At 48.0% G+C, this 18,145-nt stretch overlaps 1 protein-coding gene across 2 annotated transcripts in view; it reads right to left on the bottom strand.

The window, feature by feature from the left end:
- Window positions 1–18,145, bottom strand: part of Smoc2 (SPARC related modular calcium binding 2) — a 131,021-nt gene that overhangs the window by 79,803 nt on the left and 33,073 nt on the right. For both annotated transcript variants that reach the window (XM_041680126.1, XM_041680127.1), the window contains exon 2: window positions 3,689–3,860. In XM_041680126.1, coding sequence (XP_041536060.1) covers window positions 3,689–3,860 — 172 coding nt within the window. The remainder of the gene's footprint in view (window positions 1–3,688; window positions 3,861–18,145) is intronic.

The raw sequence follows: 18,145 nt of genomic DNA, 5'->3' as shown, positions 1-18,145 counted from the left end.
TTACCTACTGGCCTTTAGGGATGGGATAAGCAAAACCTGGTGGTGTAAGCCACCCTAGGCAAAGATGCCAGCCCTTGTGTTATTCCTTATATCCATGTCTTAGGTGAAGATATAACCCCAGCAAACAAAATTCACTGACCACAGATGGGCACAAGTCAGAGCCTCTGGGGGTTTCGCCTGTACCCTAGTGTGCCGGAGGTGTGTGATGGCCACCTGTCTTTAAGAATGCATGTGTGGACGGTACCCTCTCCTCCAGCTCTGTGTTTGCTGCCTGGGCTGGCTGCTGCCCCACATAAACACAGATCAGAAAACTACTGGAGTCTGTGGTATTTTTATTGTAATCCTTTCTATTTAAGTTAAACTTATTTGGAGAGGTGTCTCATCTGACTGCCTCTCCCCATCATGTTTTTAGAGGTCTCACGTTTATGATATAAAATTTCCCCTGTGAAAGGATGAGAACTCCACCGAGGAAATCACCCAGGAACAGAGGCTGCCTGTAAACTGTACTGACACGGGACACGCTGAGAAGATATCTTTGTCCACTTCTAGCTGGACACTGTCACAAAGAAATCAAATTGTGACCAGAGCCAGCGACAGCCCAAGTCCGGGGAGACACCTCGCCCTGGGGACAAGAGAGCCCCCCACTGTCATTTCGCCACCCTTGAGATCATGAAGGGCCTCATACAGCTGTCCTCACATTACTGGTCCTCAGAAACCATGGCAGCAGCTGCTCAGTCTGACCACTTCCTTGCGATCCTTCAGCAGGACACCCAACTGGGGTCATCCAAGAGAATGTGGCAGGAAGCAGGAACAAAAGATGGCCAGGCTTTGTGGCTCTACATGACCACCGCAACTTCCCACCACGCTCATTTCTGACCTCCTAGACAACTGCTTCTAGAAGTTTCTCTCAGGATTATATCCTGGTATTTAAAAGAATTTTTCATGTGTTCCTCTTCTTCTATGCACATCTCCGAGATGAGTAATCGTCAAGGCATAAAATGACACCGACATTTTCTTGAAATGTACATTTAGACACCGATGAGGGACGGACATGAAGCCAGGTGTTGACTGTTGTCATCCCAACTGCCCGCAGCTCCTGGCACAATGCCCGGAGGAAACCCGTTAAACCCGAGGACACTGTCAGCCGCACCGTATTTTCAGGTGTGAGAGAATACCGGGAAGAGCAGTCTGGGACTGGAATGCGAAAGTGGAATCATACACGGGACTCCTTGAATTTGGAAGTATTCCTAAAGTAAACATTTGGTCTCTACAGTAAGCAGATTCTGGAGTCCAGATAGGGATACGGCAGCAAGAGGCAGTCTTAGCACAGCTCCACATACTAACACGGAGAACCCTGCCTCTTCCTGGTACCATAGGCACCATCCTGCCAGCATGAAACCAAGCCACCTCAGGAGAAGGTCTGGGGACAGATTGGGTAGCCTCCATATCTGAGCCCAGCTGAAGACCCAGTCAGAAACCTCTCAGAGCACAGAGGAGGCGCTGTGAGGAAGCACAGATTACTGGGATGTCCACCAGTACCACCTCACGCTCAAGGGCCCACGGGGTGGAGCTGAGTGGAACCATCAGGAAGGATTCTCTGAGACTGCAGAGCACTGTTCGAGGAGTCTTTTCAAGAAAAAGGAAACAGTAACCCATCAAAGTGATCAACTCTAAGCAAATGTCGAAGCCTAGTGCAAAGCTTGGTGTGATAGAAGCAGACAGGTGTAGTGTTCATTAAAACAGAGTCACCCATGGCCTTCCGGAATGTGCTGAGAGCGTGCATGTGTGAACAAGTACATACGCAAGAATCCATGTATATGGCTGCATGCTCATGGGACATAGATCACGTATAAGAATCATGCATGTGACTCCATGTGTGCACCAAATGATTAAAAATTAGATTTTTCTCATTCAAGTTTCCTCTGAAGAAGCTAAAGCTAATATTCAGTTTACTATAAGCTAAACATCCAGAGACAAAGGGCAATGATGTGGGGTTTGTATGCCATGTCAGGTAGATGAGAGTCAATACGTTATTTGGGTTTTTTGTTTGGTTTCCCAATAAACAGGAATGGATGTTTAGGGGTGAATAAAAATGTCATTTGTGCTGGGCGGTAGTGGCACACTCCTTTAATCCCAGCACTTGGGAGGCAGAGGTAGGCAGATCTCTGAATTTGAGGCCAGCCTGCTCTACAGAGTGAGTTCCAGAACAACCAGGGCTACACAGAGAATCCCTCTCAAAAAGAAAATCTTTATTTTCAAATGTCCTCCTTCCCTTGTAACTGCTACCAAAGGCCAATGATCACCAACGGGCTTTCTGTTTGTTTGTTCCTTTTCTGCAGTCCTGAGTATTTTTGCTGCAGTATTGGGTTTCTGTCTTGTGTTTGTTTTGATGAAACAGTGTCTCACCGTGCAGCCATATTGGCTTTGAACTCGAGGTGTTCAAGATAAGGATTAGAAGCATGAGCCCCCCTGACTAGCAGTCCTGACCCAGCCAGAGGCAGTCCTAGCCTCAGTTCTGGGCACTGAACCCAGGGCTTTTACTCATGCGAGGCAAGCACACTACCACTGCACTTCCTCCCAGCCCTCTTCTCGCTTGCCACTTGCTGTGTGATCTTGAAGAAGTCTCACTAAGCAGCCCAGGCAGGCCTCGACCTCAGGATTCTCCTTCCTCAACCTCCCGAGTACTGGGATTGCAGGTGTGCCCTACCACACCTGACCAAAGTGGAAACATTTGGCCTTGTCAGTAGGAGAGCACTAGGAGCTATCGGACAGCCTGTCTGCATTATCTGCAACAGCAATGCAGGTCTGCCTACCAGTACCGTGGACTGCGACAGCAAGAATAAACAGTTCTGCAACTTGGTTAATTGCAGGCAGAGGCAGGGCCCTGGTGGCGGTTGGTGTGGTTGGGCTGTTTAGATGGGAGGCTTGTCGGGGTTAATGGCTCATCAACTACATCTTCCCAAGGCCAGTTTAGTCTGTGTGGTCTTGTTCCCAGAGATTCGGAGAAAGTAAATCCCCTTTGAAAGCTCTGTGTGTGCTTGCCACCAAGCTGAACCCCTCATTACCGCAGGAAGCTTTTCCAGGCTTACTCTAAGCCTTAACTCTGGATCTAGCTGCTAATCAGAAGGCTGACGAGTCCATGGGTAAAGTCTACACCAAACTGACTGACGGGGTGTGGACCTCACTCACTAAGAAGAGCTGGCCGTGATTTTAGAGGCACTGTGAGGGGAACACAAATAAGCCTGAAGCACTGTGGTAAATTTGTTTTACAACAACATGAAACACTCTGGGAGCATTGGACAATTAGTAAAAATGACTGCTTTGTGGCTGGACGTAGGCTGGTTGGTAGAGTCCCTGCTAGTATGCAAGAGGTCCTGGTTTTAGTCTCCAGCAGACCATAAGCCAGGTGTGGTGGTACCTGTCTTTAACCCCAGTACTCTGGATTTGGAGGTGCAAGGGTAGAAGTTCAAGGCCAGCCTTTGCTACATAGTAAGTTCTAAGCTAACCTGGGCTACCTAAAACTCTCAAAAAGATATTATTACTTTGAAATTCATAAAAATTACTCTTCACATGCTCTGAGAAGTAATAACCAATATGAGACTTTCGAGCTGTTAGGTGCGAGAATAAGTCAGTTACCCTCGCCCTTCCACGCAGGCCCTCTCTTCTGGCTATGACCGTCACGGCTCACCTTTGCAGTTCCCACGGTGGGCGATCTCCAGCTGTGGATCTTTGCACTTGGCCCGCTGGAACTCACATCGAGACAGGAAGGTCCTCCCGTCAGAGGCGCAGAGGGGCTTCTGGGAGGAGCTGGGGCAGTCCAGGCTGCAGTCTCTGTCTTTGTCTTGGTCAACTCTCAAGAACTTGGGGGAGAGAAAGAAGCAAGAGAGATTTAAAAAACTCTTCCTGGGCAGAAAGCAGTCTGCTCCACAGGAACCCAGAGCACTCAGAGAACAGACCAAAGAAATACGGCCTCTCTGAGCTCACACCTGACAGAAACCACAAGTCAACCTCTCAAAAGGGTAAGTAGTCCATGTCACTAGTAGGTGATCACTGGCCGCAAGTTCAAATCTAAGGTCTAGTGGGAAAACACACGCAGCCCTTTATGAGTGGGAAGGTGCTCCTCCACTCCACTTGCTTCCCCTGGGAACCTGTAAACACAGGAAGGTTCCTTGCCATCCTCTTAAGAATCTGTAGATGCTCAAACTCCTAGTGGCCAGCTTCTTAATGTAAACTGAGTGTCCCCCCCCCCCACCTGCACCCCACAAGAAGCCATCAGCTGTGGAGAGCTACACTTCAGCATCCTTATTGCAATTTTTAAGAGTCCTCTTCTATGGCTTCCTGTCTAGGCTGCTACTTTGTGTGTGTGTGTGGGGGGGGGGGGGGGTAAGAGTTGTCACAGATGGTTTCTATGACTCTTTCTCAACTATGAGTCTGCAGCCATAGAGACCACTGCAAAAGTAGCTTCCTCGCCCTTACAGGGGATCATGGATCGTGAACTTCTGCATGGTTTCTGGATTCAGGGTAGACTGTGGACATCCACATTGGACTTGAGTTTATTGTTTTATTTTGTTTCTTTCTTCTTCTTTTGTATGTGTGTATACCCCAATGAACTAGGATCTTGGTTTTCTTTTTGATTTTTGTTGTTGTTGTTTTCTTGAGACAGTGTGTTATTATTCCCAGGGTGGCCTCAAACCTGCCATGGAGTTGAGGGTGGCCTTGAACTCCTAATTCTCCTACCTCTACCTTCTAGGTTCTGGGATCCCTGGGGCACGCCACTATGCATTGTTCATCCTGCAATTTTTATTCTTATGTTTTAAAAGTTTTTTTCCAACAAATGTTTTGTTGAATAAATTTTTGGTCCCATAATTGAGAAGCTACTGTACCCCTGAGAAATGTTTTGGACTCCACATGCCACACATGGTCCCACTGCAGGAAGAGCAGGGGTCAAAGTGGCCACCCTTCCTCACAAGTTCTCACAAGAATGGGTAGCACTGAGACCCTCTTAGTAGGGACATGGGGGTTACCCACGGACCATTTTGCATGTAGTTCCCAAGAGCAGATTTCCCAATCCATTGGTTCTTCCTTTCCTCTTTCATGCCCTTGAATCCCCTGACTCCTAGGGAAATCTCGATCCAGACACTCGGCCCTGCCTATTCTCCTTGGATGAGGGATCAAGCACCCTGGACAGCACTCATCTTGCTTCTATTCTTCATGCCCATGACCCTGTCATGTCGAGGCGTGCATCAAGCCAGATAGAAGAGCAAGCACAATGACTCCCAAATGACAGGAACTAGGGCCACCACCGATGCCATCACTGCCAGGTATTTCCTGATTTAGCATTAGCAATGCATTAAAAGGGAGAAATCTTTTTAAGGGTGAAGTGGAGAGAAGAAGGGGAGGGGAGAAAGAAGAGCGGGAGGAGAGGAAGAGAAGGAGGAGTGCTGGGGTTTTATGCATGTGCCACACACCCAACTACACAACTCACTTTCTAGGCAGCTGCTCGGGGTGGAGAAGCTCTTTACACCTGCCTCTCTCCTCCCAGCAAGAACTCTTAAGCGCTTATTCTTTCCATCATGGATAACCCAAAGCAATTCAATCTTGTGCTAGAAAAACCATAAAGAAGGCAAGAGCACATGGGAAAACCCCAGAGGTGCACAGGTTAGAGCACCCTGAGGGTCCGTATCAAGCTTGCTGTCTTACACAGGTCAGGACCACCTGCCTAGGAATGGTGTCGCCCACAGTGGGCTTGGTCCTCCTACATCAATTCATCATCAAAGCAACCCCCCTCAGACATGACATAGGCCAATCTAATCTAGGGCTTTCTTCTGACTCTATGCTTGGCCAAATTGGCATCTGAAACTTAACTAGGGCAGTGAAGTTCTCATGAATGTCCAAGTTTAAACTAAAACGAAAAGATTTAAACAAAATCAAGCCAGGTAAGAAACAGGGGTGAACACTCTCCACATCCTAATATAGAAAAATCCCTGCTACAGCTCTGATCAGACTCTCGTCAGTCACGATACAGGGGAGCTGGGGTAGCACCTGGAGCAACAGCATGTCACCAACAATGCACACAATGGCTGTAAGATTCCACAAGTTCTTCCTGAGCCACGGTCCTCCACAGTGCTTGTGAGTACTTCTCATGATGCAAAGTCCCACCTCTGTTATCGAGACCCATGTTTCATTTAGATACAGATCCTTAAACAAGGCACCACCAGGGAACGGGGCTGAAGCGAAGACAGTGCTGGATAACTATGAGATTTCCTGGAGATGGGGATTCTCAGAGCCCACGGATGAGTATTCATTGCCATTCTGCAGCTTGAAGTTTATGGACAAACGGTACCACAAGGTCTGATCTCAAGGTTTGCAGCCCCACATAGGTCCTACACTGTCCCCAAGGGAAATGGTCCCCATGAAGAAGCAACATAGGCTCTCCTTCCTCCTCATCTCCAAACAAGGCAGGTCTCCAGAGTGAGTGTAGATCTCAACTGTGATAAACAAAGCCTTTAAGATCGGGATTTAGTTCCGACACCTCAGCAAGATGGGAGGAGCAAGAGAGCCTCGACACCTCACTGCCTCTGGGCTACACTTGCAGACTTCTGCAACGAAGAGAAGCTGCTGAATGAGGTACATGTCGTCATGAAATACAGGACTAGATGGAATCTGGGGGCCGGAAAGGCACCTGTGTGGCCAGGGCAGACATGGGGAGACAGTAAGACAGGCTCGGGGTCTAAAATAAAGGATAGGTCTTGGTTTCAGAGGTTGAACAAGCATCGTGCCCTGGGCACTCGCAGCCTCTTCTTGTGTGAGGTGGAGATGATAAAACAGCACCCATTTTATAAGGATCACTATGAGCATAAATGACGGCGCTCTGGAAAACATCTTGACCAGACGTGAAGAAGTCACTGGCAACGAGCCCTAAGAACCTGGAGTCCGTTATTTTAAGATGTACATGTCCGCTGTGGCTTTGTTCCAACAGTCACACAAAACCACTACACCATGTGAGCGTTGGGCAACCCTCCCATGTGTGGTTATTTTCAGGTAGAAGATTGGAAAGTGCAGAAAAAAAAAAGAGTAAAATTAGGTCAAAAGGTGATAATTAAGTCTTTCAAGAAAGGGTTTAAAAGATGTAGAAAAACTCAGAAAACAGAAGCTCAGCTCTGTCCCAGGGTGGCTAGAGTCAGTTAAGGGACATCTGGTGACAGGTGGACAGGGAGAGGCCAAGGCTAGAGGTCAGTCTCTCAGGACCAAGGATGGGGAAAATGTCACCTTGCATGAGGAGTCAAGCAAGGCCACTCAGGATGCAGGTGCAGTGAAGAACCCAAGCCCACCACCTTGCTGGAGATCTCTGAGCTAGAGTCCTAGACCGAGGGAGACATCAAGACGTCCAGTAGTCATTCCCTCCCCCACCCACTTTCTCTCCCTCCCCTGATTTACGGTATTTGTTTTAGTGGACATAAAACCTTGTTTGCATATTATAGGCATATTAGATCTGCCCATTTTGGGCACTAGGATGGCATTTCCTATCATTCTCTCAACTTCTGCTGTGTTTGGTCAGGAATACACAGCCTGGGCTCAGGTATGGGTCAGGCTGTCCTTCTTGTTCTATGATTTTCCTTCTCAAACCCCCAAACATATCTCTTTCTCTTTCTCTCTCTCTCTCTCTCTCTCTCTCTCTCTCTCTCTCTCTCTCTCTGCCTCTCTTTCCTCCTCCTCTTTTTCCTCCTCCTGCCCCTCCTCCTCCTAACTACTCTCAGTGATGAGAATAGATACCTTTGCTTGCTGCCAGCTCCTCTTGAATGGAATTTAGCTCATCATCGCTACAGGTTGTGTTTACAAGAGTCAGTGGGAACTTCATTATCCCGAATTCTTCCTAATAAGATACCATACGGCTGTTGTTACTTCAATACAAGATTTGCCTTTGGCAATAAGGAAATTACCTCCCTCTGCATTCAGTCATTCCTCTTTGGGGTCAGAGGTGATGTGTCTGCAATCTCACTGTGCATTCCTTAGACAGACTGGGCTTCAGACGGACCTGTTCTGTCTGAGGCTACTTCACTGTGGAGTGTTTATGGAAGGCTCCGTGGGCCATGGGCACTGTCTTCAGTGGCAACCGAGTAGCAGTTTCCTATCCAAGACCCCAGGAAGAAGCCGAACATGCCAATCAATACCTCCCACTCCAGGTCACAGGTCTGGGCCAGCACACAGGCTTGGGACATGGAAGACCCCCACAGCAAAGACTTAGCAAGCCAATTTGGAGCCCTCCAACTGGAAATCACTGGGAGATGGCATTTCCCCATTTATGTAGCCTCCTATGGCACTGGCGCCATGTTGGAGCTCAGTACTGGTGTATTGCCTGAGGAGCCATGTCACTGTGGCAGAGAGAAGGGCAGGGGCCAGAGGAGGAGTTTGGAAACTGATGTGGGACTCCAGGATACCGAACAGCCAGGAACCCTGCGGGAGGAACTGTGCGTCCTCCTATTCTCCACGCCCTCATTTATGCTTCCCCCTTTTACTCAAGCCTTGTCGGACATCATCCTCCAGGCTGTCTCCATGCTTAGAGCACCAGAAGGCTGTTACTGTGCTGAGCCAGGCTTTGCAAGGTGCTGGAGGCCTCGCTGGTCTGGTGCACTATTCCTTTCAGTTAGACCCTTCTCGTCAGCTGCGACCCGTAGCCGACCTTGCAGAGGAGACAACGGGAGTTCTAGTGATGACCATGCTGCTGTGGTTTCACAGAAGACAAGGGTAGGTTTTTCCAGGGGCCAGGCTCAGCAGCTGTTGCTATGGAAGAGCAAACCATGGACCCTATAAGGTGTCTCACAGAAACTACGTTAAAACGTGATATATACGAGTTGAAAGATATTTTTAATCTTTCCTCTAATGTTTCCTTTTATTCCCAGATGATCACAGCCTTTCAGGAAAGACTCCCCCCCCCCCCCCGCAGTCATTAGCAATTACACATCAGAGAAGGCCTCACCTGGAGCATAAGTGACCATATCCTGAGAACCACCTTTCCCCCTCCAGCAATAAAGCCCCCTTCAGGCCACCCTGCAGAGCTGGGGGGAGCCGAGACAATGATGGGCCAACAACAGACAGGACCACACTTGGGTCAGGCATACTGAATTATTCATACCCTTTCCACGTCCCCTGGTTCTGTCTCTATTTAAACTAGAAGCTCATGTCTGCACCCTGAAGATGCTCTCAGAGTCATCCGTCCCTTTATCAACTCCTCTTCTCAGTATGGCCATATTAAATAAGTTTCTTGAGATGGGTGACCAAGCCAAACATGTTTGGGGTGCTGGAACCAGGGCTTTTGCCCTAAAACTTTCAGTTATATCATCAGTGAGGAAAAGTCCCAATAACCAGATAAGTTGCAAGGATCCATAGGTGGAGAGGACTTTGTGAGAAAATGGCTCCTTTCCTGCCTGATCCCCTGTGCAAGGAACCTGTAAAAGAAGTCACATCTTCTCCCTGTGGCAGAAAGGGTAAGGCCTTTTGTCAAACGCTCAAGGGTCAATGCAGAAGCCCTCCAAGTGGGGCAATGTTGGTGGGGACAGAGGCCATGGCTCAATCAGATCAAGAAGAAATCCATAGACCACCAGTAGATGAGTGCCGTTCCCAATGGTCACCCAGTGGGTCAGCAAGGTCACCAGACCCAAACTCAGGGCTGAACCAACCTTCATCACAGTAGCATCTGCCAGGATGCCAGGCTGGGTCTTCCTCTTCCAAGAAAGCGAGTCAGCTCACATTCAGGAATGACCCAGGAAGAAAGTCAAGGCAGGATACAGTGAGAAACCTGGGGTCTGGGATTGATTCTAATCCCTGCCTGGGAACTTCCTCAGACAGCACCCCTGCTCTCCCTCACCTTGCTTCACATATGGGAAGGGATTCTTGGAATATTTTTAGTTTTGTTGACACTGTGAGATAGATGGCCAGGTCATGGAATTCTGGAGAGAAAGCTCTCCCATCTCTGCACCTCCAGCAGAGCTACCTCACTCCTGAATGCTCCCGTGCTATCTACAGCCTTGGGGGAGGAGTACAATCTTGGAGATAAGGTCTGGTGCTGAGCACCACAGCGCTGGACACTGGCCTGCAGTCCTTCAGCTGACACCTCCCTACCGGGCATTGGGCACTCTTCTTTCAGATGCTACCATGCTGGACACTAGTCCTGTAGCAGGGTCTGTAATCCACAGAAACAGTCAACAGTGAGGATTCTTTCAGGCCTGTCTCTTTCAAAAGAACCCTCGGTAGCAAAAATATATTTCTCTCCAGACCCTGGAGTTCAATAGAAACCACTGACATGTGGAACTTCTACAAATAAATTAATTGCAATAAAATAAAATTAGAAATTGCATTGCCTACTGGCCCCAGCCACACGTTGAGGTCTTGGTGGTCCCCTGTGGCAGCTGTTGCTGTCCTGACAGTAGAGGCCATAAAATCTATCAACAGAGGCCATTCCTTCCTTATCTAGAACAAGATTACCTCCCTAAACTCTTTCCCTAAACCTGAGCTTCCCTTGGCAAACGAGGAAGAGAGGAAGAGTTCTCACTAAGAGAGTGGAAATGAATTCTGCAGCGTGTGGCAAGTTAAACATGTCAAAACTGCAGAGAAAAGAACAATTTTAAAGAAATTACCTTGAAATTCACACTTAATTATAGAGAAGAAAGGTGTGTTTTAATTACAGGAAGAGAATCTGGGGCTTGTGTGGAGGGGAGACTTCAGAGGGAGAGGCAGAATGGAGAGGAGACTCCCATGGGTGACTTTGAAGGAGAGAAGCCCTGAGAAGGGGGGTCCTTGATAAAGGCTCGCTCTGAGAGAGAGACTCCGACAGGGGTGGCTCACAAAAGCTGGCTCCCAACTCCCAAAATGGCCCAGGACAAAGGCTCATTCCTGACATTAATCCAAGGGAGGCACAGAGAACGAGTCATAAAGTGAGGCTTCTGCAAAGAGAAACCTATTGATAGACCAGCATCCAGGAGATGTAGCCTAGTGATGGACAAGCATCCAGGAGATGTAGCCTAGTGATGGACCAGCATCCAGGAGATGTAGCCTAGTGATGGACCAGCATCCAGGAGATGTAGCCTAGTTATGGACCAGCATCCAGGAGATGTAGCCTAGTGATGGACCAGCATCCAGGAGATGTAGCCTAGTGATGGACCAGCATCCAGGAAATGTAGCCTAGTGATGGACCAGCATCCAGGAGATGTAGCCAAGGGCTGCAGGCATGGTTTGGAGTTGGGAAAGAGTCTCAGCTCTGTCCTAGGAGGCAGCTCAGCTTTTCCTAACAGTAATTCCACAAAATGCTTGTCAGGTCACTGGCAAGCACAGGGCTTCCACCTTGAAGTTAATGTACATTAGTCTTCACTGAAGAACCCAAAGAATTACATCTATTTTACACACATTACAAAGAATTTAGATGTTACACACAGACATAAAGAAAACTCAGGTTCTCAGAGGAGATGGATGGGCTGTGGATGAGACCCCAGGATTCTTCCATGAGTCAGCATTAGAAAATATATGGGCTGGAAGTTATCAAACTGACTACCACCAGCTTCCCAGGTACTATCTCTGGCAATGCAAGTGACATTAAGGAAGAGCTGGGTGAACAGAACCCAAAGGTTGACACATGAGCCCTCTTCTCTATCCATCAGGGAAGCTTGCCTTAGCCCGGGTACCCTGTAACAACAGGAAGCACAGTGATTCTTGTCAAAGCATTCAGCTCACCAGCAAAGCTCAGCTCGCACCTGGGGTGTTGGGAGAAAGACCAGCACGACATCTAGTCACTGCACAGTCTCACAGAGGAAAGTGAGGTCTCTACATGTGACAGAGTGGAACAGCCAGTGAGCAGTGTTCCTTCAGGGCTCTGCCTCTGCTCCTGCCTTCACATACCTGTCTTGAGTTCCTGCATTGTGTCCTTTGATGATGGACTAAGTCAATCCTATCCTTCCTGTGTTGCTTTTGGTCATGGAGTTTATCACAGAAACAGAAAACAAACTAACCTAAGACTTCCTTCAGTTCATATCCCCAGAGCCACCAGCTGAGGGACATGAGGCTGGGGGAAGCTAAGACTCAGTCAACAGTCTATATGCGGCCCTGTCTCTCCCTCCAGATTCTAGAGAACCCATCAGTGCCCTCACAGTTTCTTGGCCTCCTGCGGCTGGGTGGTACTAGAATCAGCCTAGGCTTACTCCCACCCTTAGGAAAAAGAAAGACAAACTTGCCTGCACCCACCTACCTAGCTGTCTGTCTCCCTGTCTTAATCAGCAGCCACTGCATTTGCTCAGAAGGCCAGAGAAGAAAGCCCCTCTTCACATCTGGTACCACAGTAACAATTGTCCAGAATCTAGACCAGGGTGCCTAGAATCCTGTCAACCAAGAGAACCACAGGGCTTACAACAGAGACCGAGGTGTGACTAATTTAGGACAGTCTGATGACAGTATGACTCCTTAATCGTACCTTCAAGTTCCCAAGCCTACGATGTGGGCAGTTCAGATATTATAAGAATGTCAGACTACAGAGGGCGTTACATTGCCTCCGAGAAGGCAATGCATGGGAAGAACCAATGAAGACAGTTGAAACATAGTACACAGAGCTCAGAAGTAAAAGCTCAGATGGAATGACCTCGTCGTCATCATTAATCTAAGATTTATATACTTATTGATAAACAAATATATTGAATTGCCAATTTCTCCAAAACTTACTTTATTTACTAATAATTAGCATACTTTTTATTATTCTATTATCATAAAATATTTTATCAGGTTCATGTAAGTTACACTGTGACACTGTGACAGCCAACTCTCGTGACAACAATGGTGTCCACCCCTATGGTATGGTGGCCTTCCCACCTCAAATGTCATTTTCTGGACAGGAATTTTTTCTTGGTTTTAGAGGTTTTAACCTTTGCCCAGCACCCACACAGAGCAAAGTCACACAATCTCATACAAGGTAAAGCTATAAAGTGACAGCCATCGGTGTCCAAGAATGTGTGCCGGTGCAGTTGGGGCCATTCTCTGTGCAGGTAGCGACACCAGAGAAGTGAGGTCTTTTGCTCAGAATGGGAAACACTCTTCGGGGGCGGGGTGGCTCTGAGAGGGCTTGGAACATGTGTCTTTGTCTTGGTCCTCCCCACATGTTGTCCCTGAGTCTGTCTCTTAGACTGTCATCTCTTAGGTCACTGTCCCTTCGCCTCCACAGAAGAGTCTGCAGTACATCTGCCCCGCTCAGCAGCAGCTCCAACTCAGTGTCAGTCACAAACAATGGCACTGACCCATGAATGGGCCCTCTTTTCTATAGCATGATATTATCAGGGTGGGAAGACCACCAAGTCCCTCCTCCTTTAAGAGGAACTTCCCTGGGGTTAGGTTAAGCACAGCTATGAGAATTGGGTCCATTTGTGCCCTAAGTACAGGGCAAGGAACAACGTGAGTGGTAGTCTTCCTTGCTGTCTGTGTCTGTGTCATCTCTAAAACAAGGAAACAAAAGCCACCAAAAACTAAAGCAAAGTCCCATGGGGTGACAATAAGCACACACATTTGGGTGTTTGTATATGTCTACATGTGTGCTGTGTATGTGTGTATCCCTGTATGTTTGAAAACATCCCCCATGTGTATGTCCCTCTACAGTTGTTATCAGTGTGTGTGTGTGCCCCTGTACACAATCACAGTCGTTGCCATTCTCGTGTGTGTGTGTTTCCCTGTACACGCTCACATAATAGTTGTCATTTGTGTATGTGTGTGTGTGTGTGTGCCTGTGGAGGGTGCACTAAGGACATACTTGAGACAGTGAGAAGCGGAAAGTCCCATTTAAATCCCCTTGACTTTATGGTTTTGAAAGGCAGGGCTGCATTTTTGCTGTCATGGGAAATTATCTTTTGAAAAACAACTTTTAATTGTTCTGGACAGGAATCACCAGCAGATCCCAGGAGCTGGGGAATGAACGTCAGGGGTAGATCTTCCTGCAGGGGCCCACACCGCATCTCACTTTCCTGCGCGCTCATAGCCCTTGTTACAACAACCACAGGCTCAGCCACCTGGCTAATGACATGAAGGATCCGGCTCACATCTCTCCTTGCTCACAGAAGTCAGCAGCAAACTGTGCAGTGAGGGGGAAGAATGCCTTGTGGAGCTTTAGCTGCAGAGCTGGCCCGCGTGGTTTCCCTTCCCAAAGCCACTGATGGTAGTGGACACTTCCAAACCCACTATGACTCACCATGGACCAGTATCTGTGGGCAGCTGAGAGGAGGATCACGAGCATCTGGTGCTTGAGAACATGATCAAGTGACATTGAGAAGGTCACAGGTCACAGGTCCCGGAGTAGGGGTTACTCTACTACCACCTAAACCTTCCTCACAAACAAGTTCCAACCTCAGGAGAGAGGAAGAAGGGAGCACAGCAGGTGGCTAGGGCTCCCTAGGGTACTGGAGCATGGAAAGCTTTTTCTCCACTGTCTCCCTAACCGACCCCTGTCCAGTACCCTTTTGTGCAGTTCTAAAGAAGTTAAACTTAAAGGAAGTCAGATCACCAGCTGTCTTGCACCATCTTCAGCTCCCTGGCTGCCATAGAACTCACCTACTAGTGAGTTGCAGGAGCTACCACAGCCCAGAGCACGAAGACCATCACCCTGTCTCCAGGAGGCAGGACTGTGAGCTGAGGTTCCCCCCACCCACCAACCCTCCCTCTAATAAAGTTACAGGGTTTGGCTCGGGAGGCAGAGTTGGCACTGGCCATATACTTGAAGCAGCAGAATATGAACACACTAAGCAGGGAGACAGATGGTGTCCCCAGATCAGCCTCTAGCTCATCACCAAGCCACTGGTGAGTCACCGTGGGTTTGGAAGAGCATCAGCTTTGGAAAGGGACACAAGTGGAAGCAGCTCTTCAGCCCATAGGGCAGATAGCAGCCTCTCCAGGGCAGAATCTCCATCAAGGCGACCGTCCTACCTCACAGAAAGGCTGGCTGTTTATTCTGTAGAGTGGTAAATCAAAGCATGAGGCAAGCCCCTCTTACTTGCCTTTCTTCTGCTCAGCTGCAAAGAAACGTGTGGATATTTCATAAAATTTGGGCATCAGAGTTTCCATGGCATGGGACAGAACCTGAGCAGGAGGGAAGCCACATATCATGGCATTTTTTGATGGGCACCACGCTGCCTCAAGTGTGGTTGTGTTTTCATTTCTGGTTCTGCCATTAGGTTGTTTTTTTTTTTTTTTTTTCTGACTGAGAAAGACGCTGAGTCTACAGAACTCATTCACTAAATTGGCTGGAATTGGCTGGGGAAACACAGAACCTATTCACCTATTCTTCCTCCCAGACCAGGAATGCTGACGGATAGTACCCATGGTAAGAATGGTGGTCAGTCTCTCTAGCCTCTCTCTCTCTCTCTCTCTCTCTCTCTCTCTCTCTCTCTCTCTCCTCTCTCTCTGTCTCACACACACAGAGAAAGACAGAGAGACAGAGAGATTCAGAGACAGAGAGACAGAGAGAGAGAGAGATGCTATTGAAACCGTCTAGCAAGTTCTCCATTTCTGTTACATCACTATGCAGCCCCAAAACGTCTTTTGTAAGGTTTCTCTTTGGTATTATTTCTAGTTTGTATGTACATTGGTTTCATGGCTTCCTTGATATTTTCCTTGAGTTCTTTGAGTATCTTTAGGATATTGTCTTAAATGGTTATCATGTGTCTCTACCTTCAGGCAATATTAGTTTTCCTATTAATTATTTTTCTTTGAAATGTTCCTTTGAGTGTATTGTGATTTTTGTTTGTTTGTTAAAACTGTGGAATAAAATCCACTGGGGTAACTCCAGAAGTCAGATTGCCCCACCGCCCCGGGGTTAGCCACATTAATGTGTGTGCTTCTCTCCTGTTGCAGGCGGGCTGTGCATCAGTGCTCTGTCTGGTGGATAAACTTAAGATCTTCTTACATCTCTTCTGAGCAACTTTCTCTGGTCATGAGTAGACATGGTCTCACTTTTGCATATGAGATTAGCTCTGAATCCCTTATCCTTGATGTATCTCAAAACAGAAAACAGAACAATAAAGAGGCCATGTGTATTGGCCCTTTCAGTACCCTGGAGGTCTCCTAGAGGAGTCTTACCATGTTGGGAGGGTGCGATACTGTAGGCACAGTAGTAATGACTACCAATTCTTCATCTCTATCCCTCTGATCTGAAGCAACAAATGCTAATCTCAGCAGCGAACCCAGTATTTACTGCGAGGCCCCTTTCCCAACACCGTATCTCCCACCCAGTCTCTGTATATGTCGACTATAGTATCAGTCATATCTACCACTGAGAATTGGCAGGATTGGTGAGACTGCCCTGTGCTGGAGTTAGAATCAACCTATACTAACCACACTTCACTGTGGAATCCTCCCCTGAAGTCACAGTCCTCAGGAAAAATACAGAGTCCTGAACTGCCCTGGCAGGGCAGTTGGTGTCTATGTGGAGGAAGTTGTGCGGGAGGAAGCCCTGGGCTCCTCCAGCATCTTCACCATACCACATCTTTAATTTCTTATTATCTATGCAGACATTCCTTTCAAATGTATTGTAATTAAGTATATAAAATGCACCAATACATAGTCTTGCCGCATCTTATAAATATAACTCAGACGTGGCATATGAAGTTACTAATCAGAAGCAGAACTGCTCTCTCTACAGAAGGACCAGTTTAAAAGCAGACACTGCGTGCAGTTCGGTGCCCTTGCTCTCTTATGTGAAATAAGGGGACAGCTTGACCTCACCCACACACAACTGTGCCTCCTCCCGTGGACCAAGAAGCAACAGGGTGGAAAGCTATGCCCTTGTGCAGATGGCATGGCAGAACAGTCTGCTTCAGACAACATCTCTTTAGAGTCCTTTGCCTGCCCTCAGGCCCTTCTCCTAGCTCATCTCATGATGCTGCAGAGGCTGAAACCGGCCACCTCCTGCAAATGAGAGCACAGCAGAGAGCACAGCAGAGGACCCTAGTGGGTGTGTTTAACCCTCTGCCAAAGTATGGGGACAGCCCATGTGCTCAGCAGGTGCTTGAGGAGAAATCAGGGGTTTGCAGAAAGGGGAGGCCATGGGTAATAGTGACCTGTGGTTTGCAGAAGCACAAGTACCCTGTAGATCGCATGGTCCTGGAGATCAGAAAATTTCTGTTAGAGCTGCAGCTCTTAGCTCACGTGAATCCTCAAAGACAAATAATTCCCGGAAAGGCTGTTAACAGGTTCTCACCTCCCCAAAGCCCACGACTCACACACACTCATGCATACGCTTCTCTCACACAAGTGCACACAGACTCAAATAATTCACACACGTGGTCTTTCACACAGAGTCGCTTACACAAACACACTCACATCACACACTTGCGTGCACAATGTTTGCACACACATGTAAACACACACACACTCCTACTCACTCCATGCTCTTCTCCCAACAGACAGCAGGCAGGGCTCACAGAACCAGGTGACAGGCTTTCATGTTCCTTGTCCCACCTTCCTTTTCCTTTTAAAACTTGAGAAATGACAAAGCAAAGAGCCGGAACTCTGTCTCTCCCTCACAAGGTGCCCAAAGTGATGTCAGTTCTCCAGAGCAACAACAACAACAACAAAGCTTATCTGAACATCCTCAGTCCCAGACATGTTTCTACAGGATGACAGGCAGAGAAGGCAGTGGAGCCAGAGTCAGAGAGACCGTGAACCCAGCATAGTGCTACAAAGAGTGACCTCAAATGCCCAAATGACACTGAGTGCCCATCTAAGCAGCGGGCTGAAGCTTCCCCAGGAAGGAATCCTCCTGCATCTGAATCCATCTGGTCCTCGTTGACACCAACACTTGAAAAGTGCAGACCTACAGGAAAATGAAACCACACATACTGCAAATTTCAAGCTAACCGACCTTAATTGGGACTCAGAAGACTTCTAACTTAGCTCAGCCTCGGTTAAGGGCTCGCAGTCAGTGCCTTCATAGCACACTGAAGTCTGTAATGAAGGCAGATGTTCAGAACAGAAACCAAGGAAAACAAACTTTCTGGTTGTGAACTCTCGGTGGTGACTGACTCCTGAGCCCCAGGGTTTGACAACACAGAAACCCAGGCTGATTTACAGTGTGTGCTGGAACCAATGCCACGCGGACGGATGCCTCTCCACCCAGCCATCCCACGTC

Source organism: Microtus oregoni, unplaced genomic scaffold (assembly GCF_018167655.1).
Source record: "Microtus oregoni isolate MIOR12 unplaced genomic scaffold, Mior012 000033F_ref0000390, whole genome shotgun sequence".
Taxonomy (NCBI): Eukaryota; Metazoa; Chordata; class Mammalia; order Rodentia; family Cricetidae; genus Microtus; species Microtus oregoni.
This window is presented reverse-complemented; position numbering and strand designations above follow the sequence as displayed.